Here is a 21,289-nt window from a genome sequence, read left to right as displayed (position 1 = left end):
GGAAAAAACAGTGCAAATGAACTCTAAAGCCTTTGCTTTAGGAGCTACGAACTTATGCACTAATGCAGCCACAGGTTCTACCAGTGTGTCTGTATTGTTACTGTAGAACATAGTTGGCCATCACTTTAGACTCATTTCGACGAACTACGCCATGTATTTCAGAATATCAACATCCATGTGTTTCTTCTAATGAATGTGAACACCTGGTTCAAGCCAAGTGTGCTCTTCAGTTCCCTAAATTTAGACACCACTGTCCGAAGACACAACAGACGTAACAGATGATCAGGTGGAGTAGTGGCCTACAAATCTTTTGTCTTATTTCCGACCATACTATTCATATCCATCAGTAATGAAGACGAGCAAGTCAAATATAGGTTCGTAAGTATCGAATCTGTTAAGAAAATTTGCCTAATGTGCTTCCTCAAGAGACCTCCGAAACTAGGCGAGATAGCCTGTTTCAAAACTGACCTTTCAACATTCGATTCGACTTAGGAGCATACAAATAATGCTAGGAACATTAACAAATATTCTGCCCCTTCACTGTAAAATTCAAGTGTGTAGTTTCTTCTTCAAACGCAACAGTATTTCAGTTTGCACCTACCCATAATGCAGCCTATAGTCCGGCCCCCATTCTTATATTTGCCACAAAATCCACAAGCAAAGAAATTTCCTGGAATATCAGCTCACATCATCATATTCATGATTTGCCCCCTAAAGTATGCGAGGAATAAACTGTGCCAACACACAGAGACTGTAAGTGTACAGTGTACCCGAACTTGCAGCGGAGGCACAAGAGATGATTTGGGAGACGACTTCCATACCATTCCTGTACGTGAAAGACAAACTCCATGGATTTACTACCAAACTAACTCATTACATAATAAATATGTTCCCTCAAAGACCGGAAACCTGAAGGGAATACCTGCATCTTGGCTAAAGGAAGAGCTAAAATAATTTATGATTATGAAGTAGTTCTTGGAGACACTGCACATCAGACTTGCAAACGACCTCCTACCCTTGAAAATAAAATTGGTTACACACAGAAAGCAAAAAGATTCAATCAATTTGAGAGAAACAATAACTGAGACATGTCAATACATTAATCTAAAACATAAAGACCAGATGCTCTATGGAAAATCTTGCGTATCCTAGGGATGAGTAGGCAAAATAGAAGCTGCAGCTGATCCCACTGTCCCTACCTAGGAACTAAACCAGTACTTTAGCAATAACTTTCATTGAACTGTAAACAAAACATAGACTTGATTATTTCGCAGAGGTAAATGACGGTAGTCGCGAAAAATTCTTTCTTGAGCTGACAACACTGTCGAAAAATCCTTCAGCTCAGCATTTACGGTACAGGACGGCGACACAGTCCAAACGATCAACTTACTGTTGACCCACTGCTGCTCATACTGCTCCCAAGACCTTGTAACTCTTGCCTGGCCAAAACAGCAGAAACACTCGTCCCCATCGGAATACAAGCACTAGAGAGATACGATTGCTAAAAAGAGTAGGAGGGTACATTCTGTTTGACGGGAGAGTGAATGTAGACATCAGAAAAGAACTGAAAGTGAAAATCTTAAATGAGCAGATTAAAGCATACAGAAACACAAGTGAAGGATTATGTCACAAGAATGGAAGACGACAGTTCGCCAAAATTGGTGCTAATTACTACCCAGTGGACAGAAGATATTTAGGAAGACAGAGGAAAATCTACAATTTCAACCAAGAGAGCGTAACAGGTAAATGCCTGACAGATGCAGAGAGAAGAAGAGATATCATATTTAAAAAAAATACGATTTTTAAGTAACTGTGATTTTAATAAGTTCTGTAATATTGTATAAAATGCAACAGGACTCCCAAATGCATTAATCTGTTCAGATTAATTGAATAAATAAAAAATTAAAACGTCATGTACAGGTCGTCCTAGTATGAACTGTCAACATTCAGGGATGACAGGAACGATCATGTGAAGCAAAAAACTTCAGATAGACATATGCACTCTTCTGAATGGTTTTCGAGATAGAACATTTTTAATGTACATTGTTACTTATTATCTTTATTGTTCAGTGCTTTGTCATTGTTTACAAAGTACCATAGTAGTGTAGACGAATAATTTGATGCAGGACACGTGATCTATCAAGTCGGGAAACTACCACAAACTGCTTACCTAAATCTCAGCGCATGCACGTTGCGCAAGGTTTTCTGTATTCTCTCGATCTCTTCACGCAACCAGTAAGTCCTTAAAAAAAAAAGATACTGTCCGTTTTAAAGGAAATTTACTGGAGTTTAATTTTGTACTGTGACAAGTTTTCGGCAGAGGCTGCGGATTTCGTGTTATTCAAGAAAAACGTACAAAAGTAGCTTTAAATCTGTTCCATCTCAGAAACCTTTTGGAATAGGGTATATTTCCACATTTAGATTTTTGCTACAAATGACCGTTCCTGTCAAATGTCTGAATATTGACGTTTTCTTCTGAGACAAGCTTTATATATGGACTATCATGTATGTTAAAATAATTATGTTATACATATCGTTTGGTATCCTATCCACCCAAAGTAATTAAAACCTGCATAAAGGCTACCAACACATCAACAACAACAACTATAAGTGCAGCAGACATAGAAGAAGACATAATAGTACAGCTAACAAGAACACTCATACGACAAGAAAGCAGAAGAGCAACAACACAAGAAGACGACGACTACAGCAAATCAAACAAGGATACAAAGAAGAAAGAGATGAGTTTGGATGGTGAGGTGCTCAGTCAAAAAAGCGATCTGTTCCAAGAGCCCAGGGAACAGTGACGCCTCAAGTCGCCGTGTGGTCTGCTCTATGCGATCTCGTCCGCGAGAGCAGCAGGGAGCAGTGGGCTAGCTTGCAATCCGATCAGTTAATAGTAGTGGGGAGCGCCGGCCGGAGTGGCCGTGCGGTTCTAGGCGCTTCAGTCTGGAACCGAGCGACCGCTACGGTCGCAGGTTCGAATCCTGCCTCGAGTACGGATGTGTGTGATGTCCTTAGGTTAGTTAGGTTTAAGTAGTTCTAAGTTCTAGGCGACTGATGACCTCAGAAGTTGAGTCGCATAGTGCTCAGAGCCATTTTTAGTGGGGAGCAGTGAGCTAGTTAGACGGCCTACGGTCTGATCGGTGAGAGTGGTGGGGAGCCTGAGCTGTTGGGTGGTGTGTGATGCCTGCATCACTTTGCGATACACTTCGACCGCACATTGGCTCGAGACTGCAGCCGTTATGATCTTTATCAACACTTTCCAGGTGCGATACTAAGTCAATGGATAAGGAGTAACAACTCACTCAAAGTATGTACACGTTCATTGAGCTTCCGAAATTTGAGATATTCTTTTGAAGTCAAGAAGGAAACAGAATGGTCAAAGTGTTTTCTGTCTTAGTGTACCGTAGTGAAGCCCCTTTGTTTCGTTTGCCTTGATAGCTGTGCGGTTAATGTGTCGTACTATGAAATGAGGAGACCCACGTTCTATTCCCAGTAATGTCGAAGTTCTTTTTTTCTTTTTCCACTTGGAGACTGGATGTTGTGTTGTGCTCACTTTCATATCGTCATAATTAGTGTTACTATTGAGAGATGGATGAATGGGTAGTGCCTGACAGGGAATAAATTGGGGGGAAAAAGATGGAGCTTTATTTATTTTCTGTTCTCATGGACGAGAAAAGCTTCATATACTAATAAGGTATGCAAATCCACATGCGCACATGGTCTATAACACATGTTTTGTAGCTTGGGAAACGTTTTCTTAAGGATGTGGGGTGGGTCGCCGTTGCAGCAGCCTAACGCATAATTTTCATCCCGCTCATTACAACCACCGGAGAGGCATTTTGAAATTAGATGAGCTAACATTTTTTTCTGAAGCATGCATCATCCACTCTTCAGAAAGACCTGGTTCTTTGAATTAATTCAGGAGCAGACTGCCCACCTCAAAAGAATACAGCGTGATTCATCACTCCAAATCACTCGTTTGCAGTCATCCAATGTCCAGTGGCGTCCACCTGTATACCACTTTCAACGTCGCTTAGCGCTAACTGGCTACAAAAATCTGTAGCTTGTGAGGATCTGCTCGACTACTGTGCCTTATTCTTTTTAACTTCCTACGTACAGTCACTGTGGTAGTTGGACTGGTGGTAGTACTTTGGCACTCGCGAGTAATTCCTTCCGCTGATGATACGATACTTTTTACAACAAACCTCCGGAGTGCTCGTCGTGTCTGTCAGTACAGGAGGTCTGCCTGGTCTTGATTTAGCTGCAGTTATTCCTTTGTGTTTCCACGTCACTATGACGTCACCAACAATCGACTTTCGAAGCCAATGGGCTCTTCTGACCGATCCGTTCTGCTGTTCCTGCTTCTCTACCGACAATACAATACTTCGCCCTATTTGTATACAGACGGATTCGGCTTTCATGACATCTAATCATCAGTTCCGCATTACAACGAGGTGTCCTGATATTTTTGACCAGATAGTATACTGTATGATTCCCTTGTGAGATGGATTTAAATATTCAGAGTCCATTGAATGGCGTAGAACGATTGATGCCGCAACTGCACCACATTTCCGCATGACTTTCGTTCCGTCAGTGTGTCTTCCTACGTAAAACCCAACACAGACGATGGTACTGTTAGGATGGGGCAAAATTGCATGTAATACTGTTTCTGCGCCTCTGTTTCTGGGCTTGCTGAAAGCTCGATAGTGACAGAGCGAAAACCACGATAAAAGACTGAGTGACTGGGATCCCTACCACCTGAGAGAGTGTACGTGGTGAAGTCTTTATCGAATCAACACACAAAATGGCTTTTTTGAACACATGTAAATTCCAAATACGTGACGGAATTCAGCAACATAAAACGCCGAAAGGACAAATTAAAACTAGAGATGCAATCGCAGGTAGAGGCGAGATGACCCCTGGCCCAGAGGAGTGTTGTGGCAGGAAACAGAGGAGACGCAAACAGGGGCGAGCAGCGCACGGCTGTCAGGCGACCATTACTCAGGAGGCGCAGCGGGCGGCCGCATTAGTGACGTTGTCGATGGTCGCCCCAGGTGGAGGCGCAGCGGGGCACCCGCACACCTCTCCAGCGCGCTGACTCTGCGCTTTGGCCGGGTAGCAGAGGAGAAGAGTGCTCTTCAAGAATTGCATGGGTCCTCCACGGTTGAGTGGGGGGCTTAACGAAGTGTTCTAATGCATCCATTCTCTCGCTGACTGCAAAGTGGTATACTTACATCGTTAGCGTTCCAGTCTCCGAACCTCAGGTGTCGTTTCTCGTCGACCAGTAAAGTTTTTACTTTGCACAGGATGTCCTGAAATAAAACAAGAGACCATTACTAACATCATGACTGCCAAAGCTCCTGCTGGCAAGTAAGTTGTTTATCAAATGCAATCAGCGACAATTTTAGGTATATACATTTATTTCGGGCCAAATGACCAACAACAGACGTTATACATGATAGTCTCGTAATTTGACTGTGGTTTCCCTGTTTTTCTTGTGATGTATCCTTTAAGAAGGAGCATGACTTTGTTATCATGTGATGACACTATGTAAATGACACGCGATGATTATCGTGCGCGAAAAAGAGATACCAACATAGAGAAGTATCCAATTTCGTCGAAGAGAACGAAGATTAGTGTTCAATGGCCTGTCGATACCGAGGTAATCAGAGATGGAGAACAAAGTCGGTGTGGAGGAGCTTGGCACGGGGAAGGGGGAGTCGACAGTGTCCTTTTGAAAGGAACCATTCCGGCATTTTTTTCAGCGATTTAGAAAACCCAAGAAAAATCTAAATATGGATGGTCGTTCTAGGGTTCGAATTGCTGGCCTCTTGAATGCCAGCCAGTGTCTTAACGACTACTACACCTCGTTCGGAGGTTATAGGAGTTAAACTAGTGCTCGAAGAGTATAATCTCGAATAAGTGTCAGATTTCATATAATCTAGGTGTAAATTAAGTGTCGATAGAGATACTAAGGCCATGACGAAAACGAAGAACATCAACCAGGTACTTCAGCCAACGCAAAGATTTCTGGAGAACAACACAGAAATGAGATAAAAAGTTCTAGGTCTACGTAAAAGGCCTAGCTCTGGTACAAGGAAACGAGACCTGAAGGACGCATACGGTAATAAGCAGCTTCGAAACGACGGTCCATTACAGCGAGAGATCTATTAGAACTGATAAGGTATTTTCTGGAAAATATAAGGAAAGCACAAAAACGAAAAGAATTACGTACGGCCTGAAGGCAAGATGTCAGTATCTAATATACATATTAGCTAGGGATACAGACCCACCGACAGGAGAGAGAGAGACGGGAAAACCAATGAAATGATGGGCATCACTTGTCGTTTACGTAAGATCATGGTGAATTTCGGGTTTCCAGCTGATTTCACGATTCCGCATAAGATCACAAGTGAAATCATTTACTCGGCTACAAATCATAAATTACATCATCCATTAGTTGTTATTCCTAATTGCTTTACGTAGTATATATTAACTAATCATTCGTGGCCACAAAGGTATCAACCGATAAAACTGCAAAACTACTCAAATATGCAACAACACGAGTAATGCTTCGCCAAGCTGAGGAAAAAGACAACATTTTCACGTAAATCAAGACCTACTGTAGATATCGTTTTAGATTACGCAAGCGGAGCGTGTGTCTGGTGATGAAATCAATGCACTGGCTTTGCTGCGTAGGAAAGCACATTAATTGTATAGTGGGATAAATGCAGATGAGAGAACTGTGCATTATTCTCCCCTCTCAAGAAGAAATAGATGTTTTTGAAACAAATATTCCTGGAACCTATTACGATTCAGAGAGTTTCAAAACGTACCGTTGTGTTTCGAAACACGCAAACCTCAATGGACCGCGGAGGTTAATAAAAACTCTATCATTTACGAAAACTACTTCAAGGGTTTCTATTACAGGGCGTGTGTGAATACAGCATTGGGCATCGGATCTGAAGGACGGGCCTGGCTGTATTGCTGACCTTGGGGTGTTAATATACACTGATGATACAGACACTGTGACCATTGCCCACTGCGAGATTAAATGTCGCCTAATGGTGTTAGGGGCAGGTGACGCAGTAAGGGAAGTACAAAAGCGGAGAAGTGACGAATGGGGAATCATTCTAGCGACAGAAATGGGGAATCTACTGAGATAAGAGACTTAAAAAAAAGGCCAGACTGTTATAGGCTGGCGTCTGTGTACGAGCGTCTCGGAAACGGCGAAGCTCGGCAGCCGTTCTCTTGCTGCTGTCGTGAGCATCTATGGAAAGTTGTTGATGGCTAGTGAAATCACGACAAGGCGACGGTGACAAGGCGTTTGATGTCCACGACTCACCTCATAACTTAGATATCGAAGGCTTTTCCGCACTGCAACGCAGGATAAACGACGATCTGTACCAGACCTGACACCGGAGTGCAATGCTCCTGCAGGTACACGTGTTCTACAACAGACGGTCAACACACATTTTGAACATGGGGCTCCGTAGCAGACGGCCTCTACGTGTTCCTATATTGTCCCAAAAACGACATCGTCAATTACGATGGTGGCAGTGGGCGCCGGATCATCGAGTTTGATCAGTAGATCAGTGGAAATACGTCACCTGGTCGATCGAACCACGTTTCTTGTTACACCACGTCGGTGGACGTGTCGGGATATGCCATCATCCAGGCGAACGGATGCTCGAAACTTTTACCGCGCCACAGACGCAGGCGACTGGGGGCTAGATTACGCTATGGAATATGTCCAACTGGAGCTTCACGGGACCTAGAATGGAAGGCACCGCGAATGAACACAATTAAGGACCATCTGCATTCCCTTATGCTTCATGTCTTCGCGATGGTAACTTCCAGCAGAGTAACTGTCCTTATCACAAACCGAGCGAGGTGGCGCAGTGGTTAGCACACTGGACTCGCATTCGGGAGGACGACGGTTCAATCCCGTCTCCAGCCATCCTGATTTAGGTTTTCCGTGATTTCCCTAAATCGTTTCAGGCAAATGCCGGGATGGTTCCTTTGAAAGGGCACGGCCGATTTCCTTCCCAATCCTTCCCCACCCCGAACTTGCGCTCCGTCTCTAATGGCCTCGTTGTCGACGGGACGTTAAACACTAACCACCACCACCACCACCACCACTTATCACAAGGTCAGATAGTGGTATAGCGGTTTGAGAAGCATGGTAGTGAACTTACGCTGTCATGATCACCAAATTCAACTCACCTGAACATTATGAAACATAATACGTGGGACCCTATCGGGAGCCAGCTCCGCGCCCACAAACCATCGACCCGTAATTTATAAGTATAGCGCCACTTGTGCGTATTCATCTGGTTTCACATATCTCTGAATGCCTAACCCTGACTTGCCGAATGCATGACATGCAGAATCTCTGCTTACTGTGTTGCCAGGTCTATGTAGGTTCTGAAGGTGTGGTCACATGCCCAATTTGTTGAAGGCACTGCTTGCAGTAAGAGGCTATGAATCCTGTCACATGTTCATTAGGTTTCAGATTCCTCAGTCCTGAGTGGGTTTCATCGATAACACAAACATAAAAACATAGCTAAGGAACAAACAATAATTATTTCCTTACATCGGTTAATATCTTCATTTAGAAATAAAACAAATCCACGTTATTGAAAATCGTGCCCCAGTTGACGTCAAACAATTATTCGTCTAGTAGTCAAAATTCCAGGTATTACCCGACCCCAATATTATTGCACTTGGGCTCCTGTGTCCACTGTCAGAAATACGGCGTGACGTTACAGTAAGCAGGTACAGTGGTGACTAACGAAAACGCATCACACTGTGAATGCCTTCAGGATAGCTGTGCATATACTATCAAATGGTTCAGCGTGTCCTCGAGAAATACCACGATAAAAACTCACAATAAGCCGGTCGAGGTGCCCTCACTCCTAGGTGCAATAATGTTGTGGTTGACTAATACGGTGCCACACGGACACATGCCTCTCCATTTCCTTATGGAGTTTTCTTTCATCCACTTTAATGGATAGTTCCTCCTACATTTTCAAAGCCATTAAGTGATATTTAAGTAGAGTTAATATGGTTCGAAAATGTCGCGAAACTACAAAAGAAGGCAGAAATACCAGGTTGTTCCTAGTAATGGCAGACCTACCAGTATAGTGAAGACTATCATACACAGGTTTAATCAGAACAAAACGTACGAAAACCCATCACGAAGCTGCCGTCCGGCAGTACTATTCGAGATCCAGGAAAAATCCAAAGCTAAGAGCTCCAAAGCTTGTTAGTGCACTTCAAAGGAAAGTCTGCTTCAGCACAGACTGCAAGAAATGTGCATTACGAAGCTGGGTATAGAGCACGAACAGACCGCAGAAAACCACACATTAATAAAAATCAACAGAAGGAAGTGAGTTTCATTTCCAAGAGAGTATAAATCTGATGGGTTTGATTTCTGGAAGACGATTGTATTTAATGACGACAGTCGATTTGAACTGTTTAAGTCAAATGGGCGATTAATAGTGTGGAGAAACAAGAATTATGAACTTTAAGAGAGAACTGCAGCAACCTCAGGTGAATACATGAGAGGTTCCGTACTTGAGTGGGGCTGCGGGAGTGTAAATGGTACGGGGGGGATTTGTGTTTTACTGACGGAATTGGACCACAAGGTTTACGTAAACATCCTAAAAACTCATATACCCAGAAGTATTAAAAATGCCGATCTTTCTGGGCATTCTATTTTCACACAAGATAATGATCCAAAACATACAGCTCTAGATGAAAGGCTGTGGCTGCTATATAACGCTTACTGTTGGATGACACCAGTGCAATCTCCAGCTGTTAGTCAAAATAGACAATTTGTGGAATGTACTCGACAAAAGTGTGAGGAATTATTAGATATCCAATGGAAATAATACAAAGGACGCTCTACTAGGGGAATGGCAAGTGTCTTTTTCAGTATTGCGGACGAATACTTATCTGCAGAATGAAATTATCACACAGCAGCAGTGTGTGCGCTGATATGAAACTTCCTGGCAGATTAAAACTGGCGAACCGAGACTCGAACTCCGTTTTTGAATATTTAACTAGGTTTTCGTAAATACTAATCTGTGTTTCCTTATTGTATTCCCGTTTTCACTGATTGATAAACACGTCCATTTCCCTGTCGTACATTATTTTGACACTGTATCAAAACTATATATAGACTCAAGTATTAGACGAATACTTTTTGGAGTACGTGTAGGCAATACCACTGGAGCGATGCTTCCTTAGCTTTAATACACTGTCCCGAGGCCTACAATTCGCGGGAAGGAGCGTACATAAAATTCTTCGTACGATTGGATGGCGGGAATGGGAAGGAAGGAAGCTTTAGTTCTTTAACTGCTGTAATTTTTGGTTTAATGTAACTGGTAGATATTGGCAAACAACGGTCGTACTGCTTTAATTTTCACCTCGAGACAGTAAAGTTACGTAATTTCATTATTATTTTTTATGAGGTACGTTCTCACCACCCGCACACACTGAAGTCCCCGCACCCCAGTTCCGCAGAATGTAGCTAGAAAAACCAAAACGAAATGGCGCACCCCTTCTTGCATTACAACAGACCGGGACATTTCCTTTTGGCTTTTCTGGCTACGTGCTACGTAACTTTACTGCCTCGGGATGTTAATTCGATTTTTTATACTGTTCATCGTATATGATGACGTGATGCAGCTCCCGCGATGTCCGGTGTACATTAGGACGCGTCAGAGCATTGTGTGCCTATCGCGGAACTTTTTACTGCCGCGAAAGATGGAGCGTAGTCCTTTCTTATGCTTGTATAATCACTGTATGACGCTATCTACAACTCAGTGAAAAGTTCCGAGAAAAAGTCATTTGGTTGGCCAAGATTATTGGGACATCTTGTATATATGGATAACTCTCACAATTCTCTCTTTCCTCCACGCGGAATCCATGAAATGTAGATTTGCTGGAAGTTTCGGATACTTCACTGCCTGACCTACGGCTAGATTATCAGGTCTAACAACTTTGCTTTCGCCGTTTTGCAATAGATGGCAGTAGCGGGATGTGGTGGGTGGTAAGCGTCATTCAATGACCTTAGTCATTTGTAAACATAACGCCATCAAGGTGATAGTCGATTTGTGACTGAACACGATGAACATATTCTCGATTGAATGTATCAACATACGAGCCCAATTCTCGCCATTTGTGGGAAGTTTTAATTTTTGCTTTAACATGAAGAAATCTGCGGCTGATGCTGATGAAATGAAGCACGAATAAATGAAAGAACGTGCAGAGAATGGTTTCAACGCTTCAAGAACGGTGATTTTGACGTCGAAGGCCGGCATAGCATGGAAGAGAGAAGTTAAACGAAACTGGAAGCGACGGAAACAATCACAGGAGACCGTTATCGAAAGCAATTGATGCGTCTCAGCCGAGCGCGAAAAGGCAGACGGCCACAATACAGCGACAGACATGACAATGTGATTTTGCAACATGCAAATGCTCGAACCCATGTCGAAAAACCCGTGAAACCATGCTTGAAAACGTTTACATGGGAAGCGCTATTTCACCCGCCGTGTTCTCCATACATTTCTCCTTCGGACTACCACCTTTATCGATCAATGGGACGCGGCCTGGGTAACCGGTACTTTTGCCATATGAACAGGTGCAAAATTGGATCTGTTGCAGCCAAATGTAGTAAGCGTCACTTCATGCAGTGGAGAATAGCAAAACAGAGGCACGCCGGCGACCGAGGCGTTGCGAAGTAAGCACGCACAGATAGCCTTGCTGACAGCAGCAGTCTACCAACAGGCTGATAGTGGAGCGCAGACAGCAACAGACAGAAGAAGCAGTTAGGATCTGAGGACGGACGTGGTCCGTGTCAGAATGTTCAATCTTCGTAGGTGACGATTCCGGAAGTCTGTTCCAGGTCGCAGGAGTCATCCGTTCGCCGCCAGATGTCAACTTCAGCTCTGGAGGTCGGCCCGAGTTCGGTCGGCACCATGACTGACTAACCACAGCGAGAACTTCCAGCAGGACCGGCCGCAGCACGGTCTTGGTCACAGGCGCTGCCGGGGACTGACGCCTGGGCTTCACGGCAACCCGGCCCCACGACGGGTGATCCGTCCATGACGGGACCTCGAGGACATCGCGACTGACGGCTTCCCAGCCGCCGGTGCAGCAGGCGGCGACGAGTTCATCTCAACCACAGGGCATCCTGGCTTCAACGGAGCACTGGTGGCCTGAGGCGTCCGAGTGCGGATCAGCGGCACCCGTTGCGCCATTGTCAGAGAATCTACACAGCAGCAGCCAGGCGGCGGGATCCGCAGGTCTGGGCAGCGACGACGAGGGAGAAATTGTAAAGGAAGTTCAATAAATAATTGTAAAACTCCACGCTGTCTCAGTCTTTGGCGCAGCCACTGCGTCTGCTGCTAACAAGAGGTGCAGAAGTCGTAACAGATCGATTCATGATCTCAAAAGACGCCCAGTTCTTCCGCCCTGTGACTCGTATGCTGTCCGAGAGGAAGGAGGACGTGGTAGGTCAGCAATGGACAATTCTTCAAATGTTTTTCACAATAACGCCTCGAACTTCGAGAAAAAAACGGCGGAAGCAAAAAAGAAGACCTAATATTACCCTGACTGGGAACAGTTTTGTTTTCAGATGTTATGATTCAGCAGACGGAATTTTGTTTTGCGAGAATGCTTGCATACGAGAGCGACGCTGGCTTGTCTGAGAGGCAGCCAAGCAGGAGAGCATGAGCAGCGCTCCTCGGACTACGCCCGCAGGGAGTTGTTTCCCGTGACCGGCGGCGGCAGAGCGGCCGGCGTGGGCGTGCCCGGTGGGAGGGGCCGCAGCCAAGCCCGACAAGCAGGGCGACACGGTGTGCAGCCTGGGCAGGGCCGGGCCGGGCCCCGCGGTTCGGCGACGGCGCGGCGCGCTGCGCTGGTAACAGATTAGGAATACGGCGCCCCTATTAGCTGGGGCTGGGGGCTGCCCGTGGCAGTAAATTATTCATCGGTGTCGCAGGGTCGGCCCTCCTGAGTCGTGTTGGGAGGCCCCACCTAATACGGCCCGCTGCGAGGGAAGCCTGCGAGAGCGCATGCAGCCTCCACTGAGCAGTACTCGTTTCCCAGTTGCTGGGTCATCGTGTGCTCAAGACGTACTAGGAAAATTTGCCATTTAGGTAATTATTTGTACGCCACGTACGTTTTCACCTTCATGAAATTTCGTAAACTCGCATTTCGTCTCCTTTTTCTTTAGCTGAGAGTTTTTCTGATACAGCAACGTCCGTTTCTTCACATATTGCAACGCTGCTACTCCTGATCTATATTGCGTCTTTACGACAGAGACCAGTTAATGTCATCGTGCCACCTACGATGAGGTGACAAAAATTGTGGGATAGAGGTATGCGCATATACAGATGGCGGAGGTATCTCATACACAAGGTGTAAAAGAGCAGTGCACTGGCACAGCTGTCATTTTTACTCAGGTGACTCACGTGAAAAAGTTTCCGACCTGATTACGGCCGCACGACAGGAAGTAACAGACTTTGAATGCGGAGTGGTAGCTGGAGTTAGATGCATGGGACATTCCACTTCGAAAATTGTTAGAGACTTCAGTATCCGCGATCCACAGGGTCAAGAGTATGCCCAGATTACCAAATTTCAGGCATTACCGACAACGCACTGGCCGACGGCCTTCACTTAGCGACCGAGAACAGCGACACTCACGTAGAGTTGTCAATGCTAATATACAAGCAACACTGCGTGAAATAACCGCAGAAAGCAATGTGGGACCTACAATGTATCCGTTAGGACAGTGCGGCGACATTTGGCGGTGATTGGCTATGGCTGCAGACGATCGGCGCGAGCCCATTTGCTAACGGCACTACATTGCCTGCAGCGACTCTCCTGGGCTCGTGACCATGACGGTTGGACCCTAGACGATCGGAAAACTGTGGTCTGGTCAGATGAGTCCCGATTTCAGTTGGTAGGGGTTCGAGTGTGGCGCAGACCGCACGAAGCCACACGCCGAAGTTGTCAACAAGGCACTGTGCAAGCTAGTGGTGGCTCCACAATGGTGTGGGCCGTGTTTACATGGAATGGACTGTGTCCTATGGTCCAACTGAACCGATCATTGACTGGAAATGGTCCTGTTCGGCTAACGGGAGATCATTTGCAGCCATTCATGGACTTCATGTTCCCAAACAACAATGCAATTTTCATGGATGACAATACGCCATGTCGCCAGACCACAGTCGTTCGTGACTTCCGTGAAGAACATTCTGGACAGTTCGAGCGAATGGTTTGGACACCCAGATCGCCCGATATAAATCCCACCAAAAATTGGTGCGACGTAAGCGACAGGTCAGTACGTGCACAAACTTCTGCATCGGCAACACTTTGGCAATTATGGACGGCTATAAAGGTATGGCCCGGTATTTGCGTATGCAGATGACTTCCAACGACTTGTTGAGTCCATGCCACGTCGAGCTGCTCCACTACGCGGGGCAATAGGAGGACCGAGGCGATATTAGGAGGTATATCATGATTTTTGTCACTTCAGTGCGTAATTACATATTCCACGTAATCCATAGTAACGGAGCAAGTCTTCGTTTATTTTCTTTGGTTACAGAATGTAATACTTTGATATTCGGTGCGCGACTATAATCTTGTTAGTCTAGTTTTGTTTCTTTTCTTGGTGTCCAAAAACATCTTTTGTTCCTATTACACCATCTTCGATTGATATTGCCTTTTTTATGATAGACTGCATACTTTTCAATAATAATGTATTCCTGGTTTATCCGCGGATCTGTGTCTTTGAGAATAAGGTATTTCGAAAGATCTATGGACTCGTCTACATTATCAAGGAAGGTTAATGGGAGCGAAGAACGAAACAATACCCGTACCGGCGGTTTGGAAAGCCACACTATGGCCGAATTTTGAGGCACAAGAGGCTACAATGGAGTCAGCCACATCCGTCGAACTGACAGTCCTCTGCTCTTAACCTCCTAGAAAAAGCCCAAGAGGACGTACAAGGACGCGATGGAAGGATCGAGTATTAATAATCGTTAAAGAAGTAGAGCCGACAGCGATGGGAGATGAAGCTGGAGCCCGGCAACGATGGACTACCCTCTACGGTAGGTATCTCCTCTATTGACACAGAACCATTTTACTGTGCTTTTTATAATGTGTTCTCTTTTAATTGATTTTTACAGTGTTGTTTTTCTCTTTTTGTCGTGTGGTTACTTACTTCGTTTTCTGCTATAGGCGTTAAAGGTCCGTTAATGCAATAAATGACTATCATGACAATGATTGCAGATTTATTGTGGAAATTGTAATGTAATAATATTTTTCTGCTTGATCAAGCATTCACTACTTGCCTGTAGGGATACCTTTGTCTTCGGTATGTCTTTCTTGTCTTCTATCTTCAGGTTTATTTTTTACTAATTATTCTGTTTATGTCCGCAGTTCGTGGTCTTGCGGTAGCGTTATCGCTTCCCGCGCACGGGGTCCCGGGTTCGATTCCCGGTGGGGTCAGGGATTTTTCCTACCTCGAGATGACAGGGTGTTGTGTCGTCTTCATCATTAATCCCCATTACGATCGGAGGAAGGCAATGGCAAACCACCTCTACTAGGACCTTGCCTAGTACAGCGGTGCGGGTCTCCCGCATCTTCCCCTACGCTCCTCGGAGTATGGGACCTCATCATACATCATCATTCTGTTTATGTACCACTTTCACTTTTCTTCGTGGATATTATTTCCTACTAAAGGAATCGTTAGGCGACTAACAAATTGGAGAAATAAATACATCAAGAGATGGATGGATAGTTTTGAGAGACCTAATACTGACGGCACCAGAGGAGTAATAAGGCAAAAAGACAACGCCCAATACAAATCCTGGGGTAACACATGACATACAAAATCAAATGGATGAAAGAAGCAAATAAAAAAAGTAGTACATGAAACAAGGAAATGGGAATACAGGCGTCGAAATAATGAGACTGATGAAGTGCATAATGACGAAGCAAATATGAAAGTATGACCATGGGAAAAATGAATGCCACGCCCTGTTGTTGCCCACGTTTCACTTTCATATAAGACTAAACTGTAGATAAAACAGGTTTAGAAAAATCTTTCTAAAACTTAAATTTACATTCTATGTCGACAAATTTCTTTCTTTCAAGAAAGGTTTTCTTACAACCCCTAGTCTGAATTTTGCATTATCTTTTCTCTCTTTATCCCACCATCAGTTAGTCTGCTGCCGAATCAGCAGAACTCTTCCACTATTTTTAAGGTCTCATTTTCTAATCGACTTCCCTCACGGTAACATGACTTGCTCCAGCTTTTTAAAATCATAAGCCACTGCACCCTCCCCCCATGAACCATGGACCTTGTCGTTGGTGGGGAGGCTTGCGTGCCTCAGCGATACAGATAGCCGTACCGTAGGTGCAACCACAACGGAGGGGTATCTGTTGAGAGGCCAGACAAACGTGCGGTTCCTGAAGAAGGGCAGCAGCCTTTTCAGTAGTTGCAGGGGCAACAGTCTGGATGATTGACTGATTTGGCCTTGTAGCACTAATCAAAACGGCTTTGATGTGTTGGTACTGTGAGCGGTTGAAAGCAAGGGGAAACCGCAGCCGTAATTTTTCCCGAGGGCATGAAGCTTTACTGTATGGTTAAATGATGATGATGGAGTCCTCTTGGGTAAAATATTCCAGAGGTAAAACAGTCCCCCATTCGGATCTCCGGGCGGGGACTACTCAGGAGGACGTTGTTATCAGGAGAAAGAACACTGGCGTTTTACGGATCGGAGCGTGGAATGTCAGATCCCTTAATCGGGCAGGTAGGTTAGAAAATTTAAAAAGGGAAATGGATAGGTTTAAGTCAGATATAGTGGGAATTAGTGAAGTTCGTTGGCGGGAGGAACAAGACTTCTGGTCAGGTGAATACAGGGTTATCAATACAAAATCAAATAGGGGTAATGCAGGAGTAGGTTTAATAACGAATAAAAAAAATAGGAGTGCGGGTAACCTACTACAAACAGCATAGTGAACGCATTATTGTGGCCAAGATAGGCACGAAGCCCACGCCTACCACAGTAGTACAAGTTTATATGCCAACCAGCTCCGCAGATGACGAATAGATTGATGAAATGTATGATGAGATAAAAGAAATTATTCGGATAGTGAAGGGAGACGAATATTTAACAGTCATGGGTGACTGGAATTCGGTAGTAGGAAAAGGAAGAGAAGGAAACGTAGTAAGTGAATATGACATGGGGGCAAGGAATAAAAGAGGAAGCCGCCTGGTAGAATTTTGCACCGATCATAACTTAATCATAGCTAACACTTGGTTCAAGAACCATAAAAGAAGGTTTTATACATGGAAGAAGCTTGGAGACACTGGAAGGTTTCAGATAGATTATATGTTGGTAAGACAGAGATTTAGGGACCAGGTTTTAAATTGTAAGACATTTCCAGGGGCAATGTGGACTCTGGCCACAATTTATTGGTTATGAACTGTAGATTAAAACTGAAAAACCTGAAAAAGGTGGGAATTTAAGGAGATGGGACCTGGATAAATTGACAGAACCAGAGGTTGTAGACAGTTTCAGAGAGAACATTAGGTAACGATTGACAGGATTGACGGAAAGAAATACAGTAGAAGAAGAATGGGTAGCTTTGAGGGATGAAATAGTGAAGGCAGCAGAGGATCAAATAGGTAAAAAGACGAGGGCTAGTAGAAACCCTTGGGTAACAGAAGAAATATTGAATTTAATTGATGAAGGGGGAAAATATAAAAATGCAGTAAATGAAGCAGGCAAAAAGGAATACAAACGTCTCAAAAATGAGATCGACAGGAAGTGCAAAATGGCTAAGCAGGGATGGCTAGAGGACAAATGTAAGGATATAGAGGCTTATCTCACTAGGGGTAAGATAGATACTGCCTACAGGAAAATTAAAGAGACCTTTGGAGAAAGGAGAACCACTTGCATGAATATCAAGAGCTTTGATGGAAACCCAGTTCCAAGCAAAGAAGGGAAAGCAGAAAGGTGGAAGGAGTATATAGATGGTCTGTATAAGACCAATGTACTTGAGGACAATATTATGGAAATGGAAGAAGATGAAGATGAAATGGGAGATATGATTCTGCGTGAAGAGGTTGACAGAGTACTGAAAGACCTAAGCCGAAACAAGGCACCGTGAGTAGACAACATTCCATTAGAACTACTGACAGCCTTGGGAGAGCCAGCCCTGACAAAACTCTACCATTTGGTGAGCAAGAGGCGTGAGACAGGTGAAATACCCTCAGACTTAAAGAAGAAAAATAATTCTAATACCAAAGAAAGCAGGTGTTGACAGATGTGAAAATTACCGAACTATCAGTTTAATAAATCACGGCTGCAAAATACTAAAGCGAATTCTTTAAGAGACGAATGGAAAAACTAGTAGAAGCCGACCTCGGGAAAGATCAGTTTGGATTCCGTAGCAATGTTGGAACACGTGAGGCAACATTGACCCTACGACTTATTTTAGAAGATAGATTAAGGAAAGACAAACCTACTTTTCTAGCATTTGTAGACTTAGAGAAGGTTTTTGACAATGTTGACTGGAATACTGTCTTTCAAATTCTGAAGGTGGCAGGGATAAAATACAGGGAGCGAAAGGCTATTTACAATTTGTACAGAAACCAGATGGCAGTTATAGGAGTCAAGGGGCATGAAAGGGAGGCAGTGGTTGGGAAGGGAGTGAGACAGGGTTGTAGCCTATCTCCGATGTTATTCAATCTATATATTGAGCAAGCAGTAAAGGAAACAAAAGAAAAATTCGGAGTTGGAATTAAAATTCATGGAGAAGAAATAAAAATCTGAGGTTCGCAGATGACATTGTGATTCTATCAGAGTCAACAAAGGACCTGGAAGAGCAATTGAACGGAATGGTTGGGGTTGGGTTGTTTGGAGGAGGAGACCAGACAGCGAGGTCATCGGTCTCTTGCCTGGAGCGATTGAAGGAAATCAGGGAAAACCTAAATCAGGATGGCCGGACGAGGGATTGAACCGCCGTCCTCCCGAATGCGAGAACGGAATGGACTGTGTCTTGAAAGGAGGATATAAGATGAACATCAACAAAAGCAAAACGTGGATAACGGAATGTTGTCGAATTAAGTCGGTGATGCTGAGGGAATTACATTAGGAAATTGAACACTTAAAGTAGTAAAGGAGTTTTGCTATTTGGGGAGCAAAATAACTGATGATGGTCGAAGTAGAGAGGATATAAAATGTAGACTGGCAATGGCAAAGAAAGCGTTTCTGAAGAAGAGAAATTTGTTACCATCAAGTATAGATTTAAGTGTCAGTAAGTCATTTTTGAAAGTATTTGTATGGAGTGTAGCCATGAATGGAAGTGAAACGTGGACGATAAATAGTTTAGACAAGAAGAGAATAGAAGCTTTCGAAATGTGGTGCTACGGAAGAATGCTGAAGATTCGATGAGTAGATCACATAACCGATGAGGAGATATTGAACAGAATTAGGGAGAAGAGAAATTTGTGGCACAACTTGACTAGAAGAAGGGATCGGTTGGTAGGACATGTTCTGAGGCATCAAGGGATCACCAATTTAGTGCTGGAGGGCAGCATGGAGGGTAAAAATCGTAGAGGAAGACCAAGAGATGAATACACTAAGCAGATTCAGAAGCATGTATGTTGCAGTAGGTACTGGGAGATGAAGAAGCTTGCACAGGATAGAATAGCATGGACAGCTGCATAAAACTAGTCTCTGGACTGAAGACCATAGCAACAACAAGCCACTGCGCAGGGTGTCCTTGGTTGGAATAAAATATCGCTTTAATGTTGCATTTACCACTACTGCGCAGTTTCAGATTTATAACCATTTTCAAGTGATTGTATAGTATAACGTAGCAAATGCAAATATCTGGGTCAAAATCCAAGGAATCTGGAAGTCACGCAATGCTAAGCAACAACTTTTAAGTGATATGCTAAGCCGCTGTTGTTCACGTGAAACACTTGGGTCATGTCTATAGTTATAAAACCCGGCGAATCCTCAACATTGTCAACGATTATGTTACTTGAAGAAATCTTCGACTGAAACCAAGTACAATATCTGATCAAAAGTATCCAGACACAACTATGTAATACGGAACTGACTACTAGATGTCAGGACAGGTGGAACCGTCACTATAAAGCAATTCGGGCAGTATTATGCTGTCAGGAGAGAAGCAATAACAGCTTAATGGCTCTGACGTGGACTAGTCTCTGGATGTCATCTGTATAAAAAAATCCATCAAGAATATTTCAACACTTTTGCTGCCAGAGTCGAATGTCGGTGACGCGATTGTGAACTGGAAACGCAAGGGAACAACCACATGCATAAATCATGTATTGATGGACAAGAACCGCCAAGCTACGCGGATGGTGGTTGTAATAATTGGCATGAAATCAGCGGAAGGAATCATTCTTGAGTTCCAAAATTGCTACCAATAAATCAGCTGCGATAATGACTATGCTTAGGGAGTTAAAAAGAATGGCATGCAATGGTCGGTCACCTCCTGATAAGCCACTATTTCTATAGTCAATGCTAAGCGACCCATGAGGTGGTGTAAGGAGCGACGCCACTGGACCGTGGATGACTGTAAACGAGTGATCTGGAGTGATGAATCACGCTACATCCTGTTAATCTGACGAAAGGGTCTGGGTTTTGCCAATGCCTGGAGCACGTCAGCTGCCAACATATGCAGTGCCAACAGCGAAGTACAAAGGAGATTGTGTTACGTTAAGGGGTTGTTTTTTGTGGTTAGGGAGTCGTCCCATTATTGCGTTTCAGCAAACCTAAATGCAAAAATATGTCAAATCACTTTACAGCATTGTGTACTACATAGGGTACAGGAGTAGTTCGGAGGCGATGACTGACTGAATCACCATGACAAAGCATTCAGTCGTAATGCAGCACCTGTGAGGCAATGATTTGTGGACAATAACATACCTGAAATTTACTGGCCTGTCCAGACTGCCGACCTGTACCCAACGGAAATCCTTTGGGGTGAGTTGGAACGTCAACTCTACTCCTGACCCCAGCGTTCAACATCACTACCTACTCTCGTTTGGTATGTTGAGGAAGAATGGACTACCATTCCTCCACAAACATCGGAAAAATTGGAAATTTATGATAATGTCTTATGGGACCAAACTGCTGACGCCGTCGGTCCCTAAGCTAACGCACTACTTAATATAATTTAAACTAACTTACACTAAGGACAACAAACACACACCCATGTT

General features: G+C 44.1%; 1 protein-coding gene across 1 annotated transcript in view; it reads right to left on the bottom strand.

Moving 5' to 3' along the window:
* Positions 1 to 21,289, bottom strand: part of LOC124804834 (obg-like ATPase 1) — a 301,314-nt gene that overhangs the window by 74,900 nt on the left and 205,125 nt on the right. The window contains exon 6 of the mRNA XM_047265184.1: positions 5,241 to 5,318. Within this exon, the coding sequence (XP_047121140.1) occupies positions 5,241 to 5,318 (78 nt within the window). The remainder of the gene's footprint in view (positions 1 to 5,240; positions 5,319 to 21,289) is intronic.

This window comes from Schistocerca piceifrons, chromosome 1, assembly GCF_021461385.2.
Source record: "Schistocerca piceifrons isolate TAMUIC-IGC-003096 chromosome 1, iqSchPice1.1, whole genome shotgun sequence".
NCBI classification, from domain to species: domain Eukaryota; kingdom Metazoa; phylum Arthropoda; class Insecta; order Orthoptera; family Acrididae; genus Schistocerca; species Schistocerca piceifrons.
Note: the sequence above shows the minus strand (reverse complement) of the source record. Positions and strands in the feature narration are given on the sequence as shown.